We start from the raw sequence: 13,536 nt of genomic DNA on the forward strand, positions 1-13,536 counted from the left end.
TGTGACCGTAACATGTCAGAGGATGGTCTGCTTGTGCGTTTACTTGTCTCAGAAAGCCATATTTCAACATCCTCAATAAACCCTTTGTTGTATTTAATGATACTTGAAAACCATGTATTTTGTTTATCTTTCTCATCAAGCGGAATTAAATGCAGCAAAGATTCATGCAACACAGTAGCATCCTTAAATAGGTGCGTTAACTCATCCAGCTGTGACTTCACTTGTGAATAATTTTTATCATCTTTCATTAACTCTTTAAGAGATGATATTACATCTTTCATTTTCTTCACATGCTTTTTCCGCTCTGTTTGGATAGTTTCAATTTTATTTGCGAGAGCTTTCTCAGTGAGAACAATCGTTCTTTTATCCTTTTCAGGATTCTCAACAACAGACACAGCAGATGATCCACTCATTTTTAAAAATAAAGGAAACTTCCAAGTAACAGCGAATCCTTAAACTTTATTGAACGCACGCAGAGCCGCAGCACACACTCGCACACCAAATCCCGCAGCCACAATCCCACAGCAAAAGATAGCGGGGGGGGCGTGATCAGAACAATAGCTTCACATGGCAGAACCAAACTGCGCTTAGAAGAGCGATACGCAGCATCAAACATTCAGGTTACATACCACTGTCGTCTTCTACCTCTCTGTCAAGAGATCCTCTTTCGCAGGTGCAGTGGCGGTGGTGTGTGGGCTCGCGTTGGCGTTCCAGCTGTGCGAGAAACTCAGTTGTCGTGCCTTGTTTTTTTGCTGACAAATATTAGCGACTATCCAACAAAGTCGCTGAGCGGCTGAATAGGGGAGTGGTTGTTGACGCGCAAGCTGATCAAAACGTAAATCCAAGCTGCAGTTGCAACGATTTTATTGTCCATATCCAAGCAAAACAGTGTTCAAAAGCAGCATAAAAAACGGATCCGTAGAGTCAAACAGTGATCAAAAACAGAACATAGCGGTCAGCAAAAAGTAGACCTCCCCCATCACCCACTCACTGAAGTCACCAAGTGAGCAACAGGTGATCTACAATCACTAATAACACCACGTGATCCCGTGCTACACCTATCCACAACAGCGTCACTTGAATTGCTGCTGACTTCTGATATGATGAATTTTACGTCTCTAGCTCCGTTATAAATACATTTACTAACAACTTATCTCTCATTGACTCCACTAGACTGTTTCCAGGTTTTATTTATTCATATTTCATTCTTTTTTCCTGCAGTAAAACTAGTTAAAATTTTAAGTACACTGTGAGAAACTCCCCTACTTCTATAAAATGATATTTGTTGTTGTTTTGTGTTTCAGATGAAGTCCCTGGTGCCTCTGGGTAGAATGGGTGACCCTGCAGGTCGGTTTAAATGCTTCACATCACTGAACGTGATTTTAATCATCAGCAGGATTTATGCATCTGATTTCTTCCTGCTAGTTTTAACCACTGATATATTAAAATGTGACGGTTTTGGATGAAGCTTTGAGGCAGAATGTGTTGTGGCTTGTTTTGTCCTCTAGAGGTCGCCGATGTTTGTGCCTTTCTGGCTTCAGATGATTCTCGTTACATCACTGGAACCAGCATCGAGGTCACAGGTAGGAGTGGGTCACTGCAGGATTTAAAATAAATCAAAATATCTCACTTCGAACAAACGGAAGGTAAAATGTGTGTTTTTGTTTTGAAGGTGGACTTTTCATGGGTTAAAACACAACAACCTGTTAATGAAGCCTGAAGAGAAGCCATTTCCTCCCTAAAACAGTTAATTCATGTAATGTACTCAGTGATTATTTAAATGTGATTGTATAGGACAATATTTGTAATTATGAACCTACTTTTTGTATGAATAAACACCTGAATACCAAGTTGAAGCATTTTTTTCATTAAATGTTATTTAAAACCTGGTAGCCAGAAAAAGTGCAAAAGAAATAAATCAGAATATCAAAGGTTACAAAGCAGTTTTACTTCTTCAGTCAGTAAAGTGCTTTAAATTTGCATTTTTTTTCCCAAAAAGTTAACAAATTTGTCATTTTAGTACGTAAGAAAACATTTCTTTATTACATCAAATGATTTTAGTGGTTTCATTTTGTTTCCCTAATGTGTCACTAAATAATTTAGATAATATAGTTTGGTCATTTTAATTTGTTTTAAATCTTTGAACAGCTCCAACAAACTAAACTCAGAAAAGCAGGAGCTTGGGATAACCACTAGATGGCGCTGTTACACCGTGAAGTAAAGTTAACGTGCAGCTTTAACTCGGTGAAAACAAAGAAGTCAATCATTATTCAAAACAAATCAGTATAAATAAAGTTAGAAATCTCATATTTTAAAACTAAATAATCATTCTATATTGATAAATATTTATCAATAAGTAGGTTTAGGCCCATGGGAAAGGAACCAGTCCAAACTTCAATAGTTCACAACAGAAATTTACTGAAAACAAAGTAAAAAATTATTGCAAAATCTTATTCTTGATCACAATATCTCCAGGCTTTCTAATGGTCTTACATAACAATTTTCTCACACTTTTGTTGCTTTTTCACTTACTTTGCTCTTGTTCTGGTCTCATCATTCTGCAAAGTGGTGCTTAAAGAAGAAAAAAAGTTAATTATGTTTGCTAGTTTTCATAGATTCAGCTGATGAAATTGGACCAAATTGTGTCAGTTGGTTTCAGCAGATTTTTTTTGTCCAATTAAGTTCTGGATTGGAACAAGAAAATTGATTGAAAAGCCAAAACAATTTAGAAAAATCCTTCTAAATCCTGTTGGCCCAGGTAAAAACAAACAAAAAAAAATTATCTGGAAGAAAAATATCAAGAAATTATGGATTCCACCTTTGACACCTGGTGGTCATTTGCAGCAATTGCAGCTGCATCTATAAGCTTTAGTTGAAAGAAAAACAAAGACTCAAACTTCTCCTTTTAAAAAGATTATATATTAACCAAACCAACTTTTTAAAAAATTACTTACAGACATTATAAAATAAAACTTTTCAGCACCATATTTTTTTGTCTTCAACACAACAAAAACAAATATTTCAGGTCGTTCTCAAAGGAGAAGGACAGATTGTTTTGGTTTCAGCTTTCAGCCGTCCCTCCCCGCTTTACTTCTATATTTAAAAAAAAAAAAAACATCAACAAAAAATAAACAAACCAAACCAGAACTCCAGTCAGAAATCACTCCATCAAATGTTTATCCACTCCCATCACCGCCTCTCTCCCCCTCCCTGCGGTCTCATGCAGAAATTGATAATTTTTAGTGTTTTTATATTGCAGGAGCTGCAGGAACGGACTCTATAAACCTTAGTGCTAGCAAGGAAACAGGAATGTGACAGAACTGGAGAGTCACCATTTAATCAATATAGTGGAAGCAACATTTAAAGGCACAGTACAGCTGATAAAAACATCATAAAAGGGATATTACAACAAGTTGCAGCCACAGATTCTTTGGTTGTACAACAGACGTTTGTAGAGGGACAGAAGCATCGCAGCTCCAGTTTAACATGCAAATCAATCGCTTCAGTTGAGCCGCTTTAAAATAAATACAACTGAAACACACATCTGTCTGAAATAATCGTTCTTATTTTATTCTCAAAGCACCCTGTTTTAAATAAATACAATAAAATATTGCTATTTCTGTACAAATGTACTGTAATGTACATTTCCCTCCTAAAACGCTTTGTGAAATAGAAAAGAGACTAAAAAAATGGAGATTTGTATAATTAGCACCTGACCATACAGTTTAATTCAGTAAATCTTTCCTACAAATGAAAAGGGAGCGTTTACGTTTAGTTACTGCACATGTATGTGGAGGCCATTTTGGATTGTTTTTCTTTACAAAGGCACCAGAAATATTCATGTTCAGCACAGCTTATAAAAATGGCTTTAACTTCACTGATGGAGGCATCTGCTCTTCTTTCATGTCTGCAGCAGTTTGTCCAATGAACAAACATGCTGCGTGTAAAAGCACCTTAAGTTTAATAATCATTTTGAGCAGGGAATCATGTTAGACAATAAAAGGTAAAACCTCAGGGCGTCGATGATGTTTTACATAAAGATAATAAAGATCAGATAAGATGTGGTGAGGCCCCTGTTTTTATCTGGTGACATCAACTCTTTGGTTCCTCCTGATGTGAAACAGGATGAGGTTACATGCAAGCAACATGATTAACATGAAGAAACAAAACGAGTCAACGCCCAGAAATAACCCAAAGTTTAGATGTGCAACTGTGTTTGTTTCTGGTTCAAATCTGAGTTTTGTTTCCACTGTTTCAGCCTGAATTCAGATTTTAATCATGAGGTAAAACACGGCACTTCAAAATCGTCAACAACTTTTATTCAAGTTGTTGTGTGACCGTAAAGCTGAAAACCAAAGTAAATGAAACATTTTACTGGAAGACAGGTGCTACTCTTCCTTTTTTAAAGTGACTGTTAATCATGTTGCTTTGCACGATAAACCTGGAGATGAAGTTTGCATGTGACTCTGTTTTCAGGAGGAGTGGGGGAGGTAGAGCAGGAGATCTGGGTGGAGGAAGGAGGAGGTGGAATGGGGGAGGAATGAGGTGGGACTGGAGACCAGGGAGCTGCAGGCCTCGTGCCGCCGGCTCCATCTTCCATCTCAGGCCGGAAACCTTCCTGCTGCTCGTAAAAATAACGTTTTATTCCAAGGAATGTTCTCTCCTGGTTTTTTCCTCCTTCTATGCCGTCAGGCTCCCAGTCGTCGTTCTCCTCTTCACAAGTTTTATTTCACTTCTCTTGTGTTTTTAAGTCCGTTAGCCGCTGGGGAAATGTTTCCCGAGGCGCATAAGTGAGAGTGAGTGTGTCTGCGTGGGTTTTATGTATTTAATATCATTTACAAGTTAATTTACAAATTACCGGGCATGTATGTTGATCGCGTGTGCATGTTTAAGTGCGTGTGTGTGTGTGGGAGTGTTGGTGTGTGTTCTGCGTGGTGTGTGTTTGTGTGTTTAGCCCTGGAAACAGACAGGTCCCACTTCAAAGCCAAACTGCTGGTTGCTCTCCCCAAAGTCTGTCACCTTGATGTCCAGCAGAGGGAGATGCTCCAGCTGCGGCGTGTTGATCTCCAGGACTGTCCTGTCGAAGCCTTTACGGTACTGCAGGACGAGACACAGAGACATTTTATCAGCTTAAATGAGTTTAACTTGTTAATACTGCATGTCTGAGCTGATCCACGTAGAGGAGAATAAAGGAAAATGATGTCGGCAACTAACGATTAATTTAGTAATAGACTATTTTATTCACATAAAAACATTGCCACATTGTGCAAATTTTGCATTTAACCACTTCACCTTATTTTATACAATATTTAGAATACAAATGCAAATAAACAAATACATTTTTTAGATAAGAAAATAAAAATTTTCTCTCCTAAAATGCAATAAAAGCATTCGTTTAGTGAACATTTGATAATTTGTGGCAAAGGAATCTGCAGCTAAAAAATATTTCTAACATCAAAATGTGAAAAGCTCAGTGGTTTCTGCTTTACTTAACATCGATCTGATTGGGTGATTAATTTTAGATTAACTGATTAATAATTGGATGCAAAAGGTGGAAAAAGGGAAGTTCTGGGTAGAAACGATTTACAGACGAAGGTTTTTATGTCTTAAATGTAAAAAGTATATTTTTTGAACAGCTTTGGTTAATTGCAGCTCTGACTATGTTGTTCTTTCATCAAATTGCATGTTTTAAAGTTAATATTCTGTATATTCCAGTTAATAACTAATCAATTATTAAATTAATTTAATTATTTCAATAATCAACTCATAATTAATCATTTCAGCTCTTGTCTGAACACTTCAGATGGAGGTTAGGTTGCTGAATGTTTCTGTAATTTTATAGAAAACGGAGTTTGATACAAGCCACATAGTTAAAGCATGTCAAAGATTTGGTCATAGTGACTAAGTGGAGATGATGCTGGTTGTGAACCCGAACTTGGATCAGTTCCCTCATGATCACCCAGAGCACGTTTCATCATTTTCTCCACATCAGGACCAGAACCAGCTGTGGACTCACAGAGCAGCCGTCGATCAACGCTTTGATGTAAGGGTTGGTCTCGTAGCTCAGCTCCTCGTCGTTGGCGCCTCTGAAGTGCAGCGCCCTCTTGTGGTTGTTCTTGGCACTTCGGTCGGCCCAGGCCACGGAGCGGTGGCAGTGGTATGTTAGGTTCTGACGGGCCTGGACGCTCAGGAGACGCAAGAAGCCCAGCTGGACGACGCCTACGGGCGCACCGTTGGAGTCCACATAGGAGAACTGAGCGGATGAGGAGTAAAGAAATGTTGAAACTCAGCTCAGTCATGTGGAAAAGTAAAATGAAAAGTTAAAGACTTTACGGGTCACTGACCTTACTGCCAGAGGAAAACTGACTGTACCAAGAGCCTGGAGTCTCTGTGGTCCAGGTGCTCATCTTCACCTGCAGTCAGAAACGAGAGGCGGAGCATTAATTTAGTTAAACAGGTCTGGGCTGAGCTTTTCATGGAGCATGAAAGGCAACCTGGTAAGAGAAATCAACACCAGTTTCTCAAAACCTAAAAATAAAAACAGCAGGGCTATCAATGTTAAAAAGCTCAAAGGGCTAATATAACATGATGCTGATTAATCGCACTGCCTCATGGAAATTTAAATCAGTTATGTTGGAGATTTTCAAAGTTTTTTCCAACTGGAAATATAATCTGATTGCTGAAAAGCTTTCATAATGTTTGCAGACTGACCGAGTCGATGCCTGTCCTGGGCTGCAGACACGTTTCTCCACTAGTGAAATTACAGAGGACCTTGAAGGAATCTCTGGAGCAGCCCTGGTTGGGATCGATCCAGTATTCTCCTGCAGAACGAACAGAAAATTAGAGACAAATATGTTTATTTTTCTTTTAGTCAATAATATCGTCATATGCTAAAGTTTACGGATAAAATTGAGTTTATACATTAGTAATTTAACATTTTAAGCATTGTTAAGCATCATGAACATCAATCGTGACTCAGATCTGCTGGAAAATGAGGCGGCAGGTAAATATTTGGACTTTGTTCTGTACCATCCTTGAGTTCTGGCTGGCTGAGGTGAAGGTCCTGGCAGGTGCGGGCCGGGCTGTCCTGCGTGCCCAGAGGGAAGCGCATCGTCTCGATCTCCTGCCGCAGCGAATTCAGAGAGCCGAAGATCTCCTCCATGCCCTCGCTGCCCATCAGGAACTCTGCGCCGGCCGTGTCCGATGCCGGCATGTCCGGGTCGAACTCCGGCAGCAGCTGACTGGCATCAATGGAGCGTTTGGACTTGGGACTCCTCTGGATGGGCATCGGCTGAATGACGTCGCCTGGTGGGCCCTGGATTAAGATTTACACTTTAGTCCACTAACTGACCAGGAAACAGCTGACTTCCATATTATATTAGTTTATTAAAGAAAACAGGAAGTAGAACTCACAGGAGGCCCAGGAGGTCCCTGTACACCCTTTTCTCCTTTTGGACCAGATCCTCCCTGAAATTGGTTAATATCAGATATATTCTCTATGTATTCACATTTACTTATTTTAAATTATTTTGGAAATATCTTTAACTTACTGTTGCACCCTTCGCTCCTTTGACACCTTGAGGTCCCTGAAAATATCAAAATTCTTAATTTTTATTAAAAGTTACACACAATCTAAATGAGACAATAAAAGTATTGATGGGTTGTCGCTGTGTTGAAACTCACAGGAAGTCCAGGAGGACCAGCAGGGCCGAGAGGTCCGGTGCCTCCAGCCATACCCTGCCATTAAACAGGAAGTGGCTAAAATTATTAAAGGTTTTTCACTTATTTTCAAATGAGCAGCATCATGTGTAGATGATGAACTTACCGGCTCTCCTTTGGGTCCAGAGGATCCCTGCGGCCCAGGCAGACCTCGGTCTCCCTTCTCTCCCTGCTCGCCTGGAGGTCCAATCAGACCAATCAGACCCTGGTGGCCCTTCTCTCCCTTCGCTCCGGGTTCTCCACGCAGACCAGGCAGACCCGGAGGTCCCTGCAGGAGGAAATGACGGAACAGACGATCAAAGAAGGACAACAAAATGAAGGATAAATGGGGAAGACACCAGAGGGAACGCGTCTTAAGGCTGAACACAACAAAAGAGGATTACAAGCGGTGTTTCCATTGTGCAAATTGGAATTACGAAAATAAATGTGCTTATTGGAAAAAGACCAATTAATAAAGAAAATTATAAAAAGCTTTTGTGCTAGAATATGGAGGTTTTTTGGAAGTGTTGAAATGTGTGTGATCAACAACCGGATGTTACTACTGGCAGAAATGATGAAGGAGTCAATAGGAAGTGGCAGGAGGAAGATTCACATGCGATTTTAATTTAGTTTCTTATTCAACTGAAACACCACAACTGCAAAATTGTGTGTTTTTTTTTACATTAGTGGGATATTGACAAAGTTTTCAACACATTTGTAACGTAAACTCAGCTGCTGTCCTACCATCGGTCCAGGCGGTCCTTTCTGTCCAGCAGCTCCTGGAGCTCCTTGCTCTCCCTGAAACAAACAGATTCAGCGATGGCATCAAATAATCAATAAAATGTTGCGTCGTTGCTGCTTTCCCAGACGTATAGAATAAAACCCAACTGACCACTGATCCTGGCAGACCTCTCAGACCTTCTGTTCCTGGTTTTCCTGGTTGACCCTGAGGACCAACAGGTCCAGTTTTTCCAGGAGGTCCAACGGCACCGGGGTCTCCCTGCGAAGAACCACAATTATTATCAACATTTGCTGAGTTACTCCATAGATAGAAGGTTATGGTTTCCTTAAAACTGTGACCTAGAGTGGAGATTATTGCATGACTGACTTCAGAGAAATGTGACAATAGAGCAGTTTGTGATATTACAGTGTGAATCGAGACTCTTGATTTAGAAGAATATTTTAAGTGTTTCTATCAGTAGATGTCGCATTTTATGATATTTATGCCTAATGTACTAGAGTTGAGATAAAACAAAAAACATGTGATTATCATCATTATCGACTATCTGACAAAAGGCCTTGTTTCTCCAACTTTGTTTGGTTAGAAGTAAAATATAATTTAATGATGAATTTCATCATCTTTCTCTCTGGTGTGATGAGGATTAGAGACATAATCAAAGTCTGTATTGTCCAAAGTGTCTCCTGTTTATTTTTTCCCAAGTAGAACCAAATATTTATGGATTATCTAGAATTGGAAATGGCCGTAAAGTCAAACGGTGATCCTGTATAAACAGACATCATGATTACACTCACTTTGGTTCCTTTCTCTCCTTGTCGTCCTTCTGCTCCTTTTGTTCCAGCAGGACCCTGACAGGCGAAACACAAAGAAATGAAACTAAATGTTTCGTGTTTCAACGTGAAGATATTCTTTCATAAACTGTTCATCAAATGCAGAGCAGAGATGAATTTTAGCTGCTTCTCTGCAGACCTGATAGATCAGCTCAGCAGCAGCAGTGAACCATAAAACACTGAAGATGTTCTTACCCTCTTTCCTGGCGGGCCGGGAGGTCCATTCTCTCCAGGAGGTCCCGGGGAGCCCTGTGACGTAGAGGAGCACAGCGATAACGTTCAAGAGACGAAAAGATTAAAATGTTTCATCCTAAAATGTTTCATATTTTTACTGACCGACTCTCCCTGTTCTCCGTCCTCTCCTCTCTCACCTTTGGCCCCATCTTGACCCTGGAAACAAAGTCAGAATTAAATTTTATGCTTCTTTAGCAAAACATTTAAGCCAGTATAGAGCAGCTGTGCTAAACCGGGTTATCAGCTATGAAAGTAGATCTGAAATAAAAACAAGACAAAAGATGCATGAAGAACCCTAAAAGACACTCACTCTGGGTCCGACCTCACCAGGGGGGCCGGGGTCGCCAGGGAAACCAACAGGACCCTGAAATTGGATGGAAAAACAAACGTAGGTTTAGGATTAAAATGTTTTAATTCATTCACCTGGGTGTGTGTGTGTGTGTGTGTGTGTGTGTCCTACTGGGTTTCCTTTGGGTCCGTCGTCTCCGGGTCGTCCTCTTCCTCCTGCAGGTCCAGCTGTTCCAGGTTGTCCAGCCTCTCCCTTCTCTCCACGCTCTCCACGAGGTCCCTGTCAACGACAACACGACTCTTTATTTACCTACAGACACAGCTGATCGATCAGAGACCACAGTGACTGCTGATTACCGCACCAAGGGCCTGATCTTAAAGGGGCAGTATGATGTGTTTTCCAATTACAATCAAGTAATTATGTTACTTTTATTCTTATAAAAATGCTAAATTTGACTTTATAATTTAACGTCTTAAATTGGGCTTCTGTCTCTTTAAAAACTCCTGCTCTTTGTGAAACTTCACCTTCAGAAAGTCATCACGATGTTGCTCCTCTATTAACAATTTAACAATGTTATTACGTTGAAGTAACTCATACAATGAGTTCAGCAGAGGCGCAGCTCCACCAGGTGTTTGCTAATTGCTGCTGGCTAGTCTGAAGGAGCTGAGTGGGAGAGTCATGGGGAGGGCTGCTCTGTGAGGCGGAAGCTCTGAAGCTTGGAAACTGCAGCTCAGAGGAGGAGCTGCGTCTTGAAGGCGGGGCTAGGTCCGCCCAGGCGTTTGGCAGAGCTGAATGGTTGCCATGAAGATTAAAGGGTTTCTCAAACTTGCATAAAAGAAATCAAGGCACATGTTCTGCTCATTTGCTGATGCAATCCTGGTTGCACCTGCGTTGTAGATCAGGGTGCTATCAAGTTTGCACCTGTTTTTAAACACGCAAACTTTTTAAAGATCTAGTTGGAAGCAGGTTCTCACCTTCTTTCCAGGCTCTCCTCCAACGCCAGGCGGTCCAGCTTCACCAGGTTCTCCCTGTGGAGCAAACAGGGAACATTTTAAACTGTTCCTTTATTAAAATTAGAATTTTTTTCCAAAAACACTGCACCTTCTCTCCAAGAGGTCCAGGGTTACCCAAACCACCAGGAGGACCTTGAGGACCCTGAAACACAAACAAAAATTTATTTAATTACACAGAGGAAATCTTATGATGATACATCTACATATTAATAATAGAAAAAACTGAAAGATAATTTTGTTTTACTCAGCAAACTGACAGTAAATCATTATATGAACATTAACTTTATGGAAAGTAATTTAATTATTTTTTAGAAAATAAAATAAACAGCCTGAGCTGTTTGATATTGTTGTTGTGTTTGTTCTTTTATTTGTTTTAGTTTCTCTTAAATGTTCCTACAAATTGTAAATTTTTAGCGATGTAAATGAAAGAGACGCTCTGAAGACTCACGTCGGCTCCGTTGGGACCAGCAGGGCCGCGAGGTCCAGGAGGTCCTGGTGGCCCCTGGAACAGGAAGAGGCTTTGTTTTTATTTTTGAATATCATTTTATTTTACAGAATAAATCACATCACGTGTTTTTACAGTAATTAGGATTTTGTGAAACTCACCATAGGTCCAACATCGCCTGTTTCTCCCTTCTCACCAGGGGGTCCAGGAAGTCCCTGCAGGACAGAACATAATGTTAAATAAAAACTCTTTAGCTACGCAGCTCAACAGAAAGACTTCAGCAACACGTAGCTGTAGCACAGATCACTTCTAAAAATATGTTCAATTTAAGTTAAAGAGCCAAGAAAATCAACCTTTTAACTTTGTTTTTACCTGCAGTCCGATTGGTCCTGGAGCCCCTGGGAATCCTCGAGTCCCATCATCACCTTTAGCGCCAAACGGCCCCTGCTGGCCCCTGGGTCCCAGCTCTCCATCTGCACCCTGCAGCACAAAGACGTAGAAATAAGGATACATTGATGAACTCAACCAACAATCAAATGCAGAGACACCAGGTTTAAAAATCTGGAAGTAATAAATCAAACTTTGCACTCACAGCAGGACCAGGCTGACCGACCGGACCCATTGGGCCAGGTGGACCAGGAGGACCCTAAAAACAACAATATATAAAAATGAAACAACAGAGAAAGAAGATTCCTCTGAACATTACCACTAAGATTAAATATGGAAGTTTTACTGAAGTTTCTCACATGCTCTCCTTTGGCTCCCTTGCCTCCTTTCTGACCATGTTCTCCAACTTCACCCTGAAACAAAACCACATCATTTTATTTCATTATGGGATGCAAACGCCCAATATTTGACTCACACCTTTGCAATTTGGCCTATTTTCTGTTTCAAGAGTTGTTTTTATTATTCTGTTTCAACTAAGTATAAACCAATCCCAGAACTTAGTAAGCCTGTGTAGGAATGCCAATCTTAAATAAAATGTATTCAGACCTTATCACCGTCCTCTCCAGGTACTCCAGGGGATCCAGCAGGGCCTGGCAGACCCACCGGTCCTTGAACTCCGTCTCGACCCGCCGGGCCAATAGGTCCTTTTTCTCCCTAAACATAAGTGAAGACAAAAAAACAATAAGTTTGGGTCAGTTTTTCTACAGCTGCACAGTGGAATTACCTGAGCTTTTATTCCCACTGAGAATTACTGCAGATAAGAAAAAACGCCTATATGACTCACTGGGACTCCTTTCTCTCCAGCTGGTCCAGGAGGCCCCTGAGGACCGGGTCGGCCCGGAGGCCCCACAGGTCCGGCAGTTCCAGCTGGGCCCCTCTCACCAGGAGAACCCTAGAGAAGTACAAGAAAAGAGATTAAATGATTAAATCACCTGCTGCAATGTTTAGTTGCATTGCCAAATTCAAACACCGAAAAAGATTTATGCTAAAATTAGACTTGATCTAAATCCACAGCTGAAAAACTTAAACATGAAATATGAGATCATATTTTTAAAAATATTAATATAAATATCTCAGACGGTTAAAAACATACAGCAGGTCCAGGAGGTCCAGCAGGTCCTTCTCCTCCTTTCAGTCCTCCTCCACCCTGGAAGGAAACATCAGGAGGAAGAAATCAGTTTTTAACTAAACACTTTCTTTAAAAAAGGAAATCTCATTTCTGGTAATCAAATTATTTTAATTAGAGCAGATCCTTTCAAACCAACATTAGGTCAAACCCAACTTTGTGTTTTTCTCACAAAGCGAACCCTGTTTGAAAACAGCTAAACTTCAGCACTTAACTTTGCACAACTTGCTATAAATTAGCTATCAAAACAGATTTTTCTACATTGCAACAGGTATAGCATGAACCTTTCCCTACAAGCAGGGCAAAAGCAGCATTTCATTGATAAACTAATTAGTAGGGCTGCCCAATTTTTAAAAAACATTATTCCAGAATATTGTGATGATGATTAAGATTAATATATATTCTTCAAACTCTTCTTTCTTTTACATCCCTCCATTTCCTGTGAGCATCACAACAATCTAAAGCACTAATGTGGTGTTGCTGTCTGGGGGAGTCAGAGTCGATCCAACTGGCCAAATGCAGATTTTAATGCATGAATCATGAGTTGAAACTTAAAATAGCAGCCATTTATAGTTCACTGAATTAACAGTCAACATTGAGATGTTGACTGGGAGTTGAAATACAGAACTGTGCAGCTTTAAACGGAATAATAAATACTTTTGTACAAACTTTTTGTAAAAATGAGCAACAACGTGCTGTATGTGTTCACATTTGG

General features: G+C 40.2%; 3 protein-coding genes across 10 annotated transcripts in view; 2 read left to right on the plus strand and 1 right to left on the minus strand.

Annotated features, from left to right (window-relative positions):
- The window catches only part of hsd17b8 (hydroxysteroid (17-beta) dehydrogenase 8), a 16,847-nt gene extending 14,958 nt beyond the window's left edge, over window positions 1-1,889 (plus strand). Inside the window, exons 7-9 of the mRNA XM_007564307.2 lie at window positions 1,305-1,347; window positions 1,509-1,583; window positions 1,673-1,889. Of these exons, the coding sequence (XP_007564369.1) occupies window positions 1,305-1,347; window positions 1,509-1,583; window positions 1,673-1,692 (138 nt within the window). The 3' untranslated portion in view covers window positions 1,693-1,889. The remainder of the gene's footprint in view (window positions 1-1,304; window positions 1,348-1,508; window positions 1,584-1,672) is intronic.
- LOC103146392 (H-2 class I histocompatibility antigen, Q9 alpha chain-like) overlaps window positions 1-13,536 on the plus strand; it is a 285,415-nt gene that overhangs the window by 159,448 nt on the left and 112,431 nt on the right. The window lies entirely within an intron of this gene.
- The window catches only part of col11a2 (collagen, type XI, alpha 2), a 42,305-nt gene continuing 32,090 nt past the window's right edge, over window positions 3,322-13,536 (minus strand). For all 8 annotated transcript variants that reach the window (XM_016677526.1, XM_016677527.1, XM_007564306.2 and 5 more), the window contains 26 exons: window positions 12,789-12,842; window positions 12,480-12,587; window positions 12,242-12,349; window positions 11,995-12,048; window positions 11,841-11,894; window positions 11,621-11,728; window positions 11,410-11,463; window positions 11,252-11,305; window positions 10,892-10,945; window positions 10,765-10,818; window positions 9,962-10,069; window positions 9,812-9,865; window positions 9,604-9,657; window positions 9,463-9,516; window positions 9,232-9,285; window positions 8,591-8,698; window positions 8,443-8,496; window positions 7,826-7,987; window positions 7,684-7,737; window positions 7,551-7,586; window positions 7,414-7,467; window positions 7,030-7,315; window positions 6,712-6,821; window positions 6,345-6,413; window positions 6,017-6,253; window positions 3,322-5,097 (listed from right to left, as the gene is read on the minus strand). In XM_016677526.1, the coding sequence (XP_016533012.1) occupies window positions 4,951-5,097; window positions 6,017-6,253; window positions 6,345-6,413; window positions 6,712-6,821; window positions 7,030-7,315; window positions 7,414-7,467; window positions 7,551-7,586; window positions 7,684-7,737; window positions 7,826-7,987; window positions 8,443-8,496; window positions 8,591-8,698; window positions 9,232-9,285; window positions 9,463-9,516; window positions 9,604-9,657; window positions 9,812-9,865; window positions 9,962-10,069; window positions 10,765-10,818; window positions 10,892-10,945; window positions 11,252-11,305; window positions 11,410-11,463; window positions 11,621-11,728; window positions 11,841-11,894; window positions 11,995-12,048; window positions 12,242-12,349; window positions 12,480-12,587; window positions 12,789-12,842 (2,343 nt within the window). In that variant the 3' untranslated portion in view covers window positions 3,322-4,950. The remainder of the gene's footprint in view (window positions 5,098-6,016; window positions 6,254-6,344; window positions 6,414-6,711; window positions 6,822-7,029; window positions 7,316-7,413; window positions 7,468-7,550; window positions 7,587-7,683; window positions 7,738-7,825; window positions 7,988-8,442; window positions 8,497-8,590; window positions 8,699-9,231; window positions 9,286-9,462; window positions 9,517-9,603; window positions 9,658-9,811; window positions 9,866-9,961; window positions 10,070-10,764; window positions 10,819-10,891; window positions 10,946-11,251; window positions 11,306-11,409; window positions 11,464-11,620; window positions 11,729-11,840; window positions 11,895-11,994; window positions 12,049-12,241; window positions 12,350-12,479; window positions 12,588-12,788; window positions 12,843-13,536) is intronic.

This window comes from Poecilia formosa, unplaced genomic scaffold (assembly GCF_000485575.1).
Source record: "Poecilia formosa unplaced genomic scaffold, Poecilia_formosa-5.1.2 Scaffold158, whole genome shotgun sequence".
In the NCBI taxonomy this organism is placed as follows: Eukaryota; Metazoa; Chordata; class Actinopteri; order Cyprinodontiformes; family Poeciliidae; genus Poecilia; species Poecilia formosa.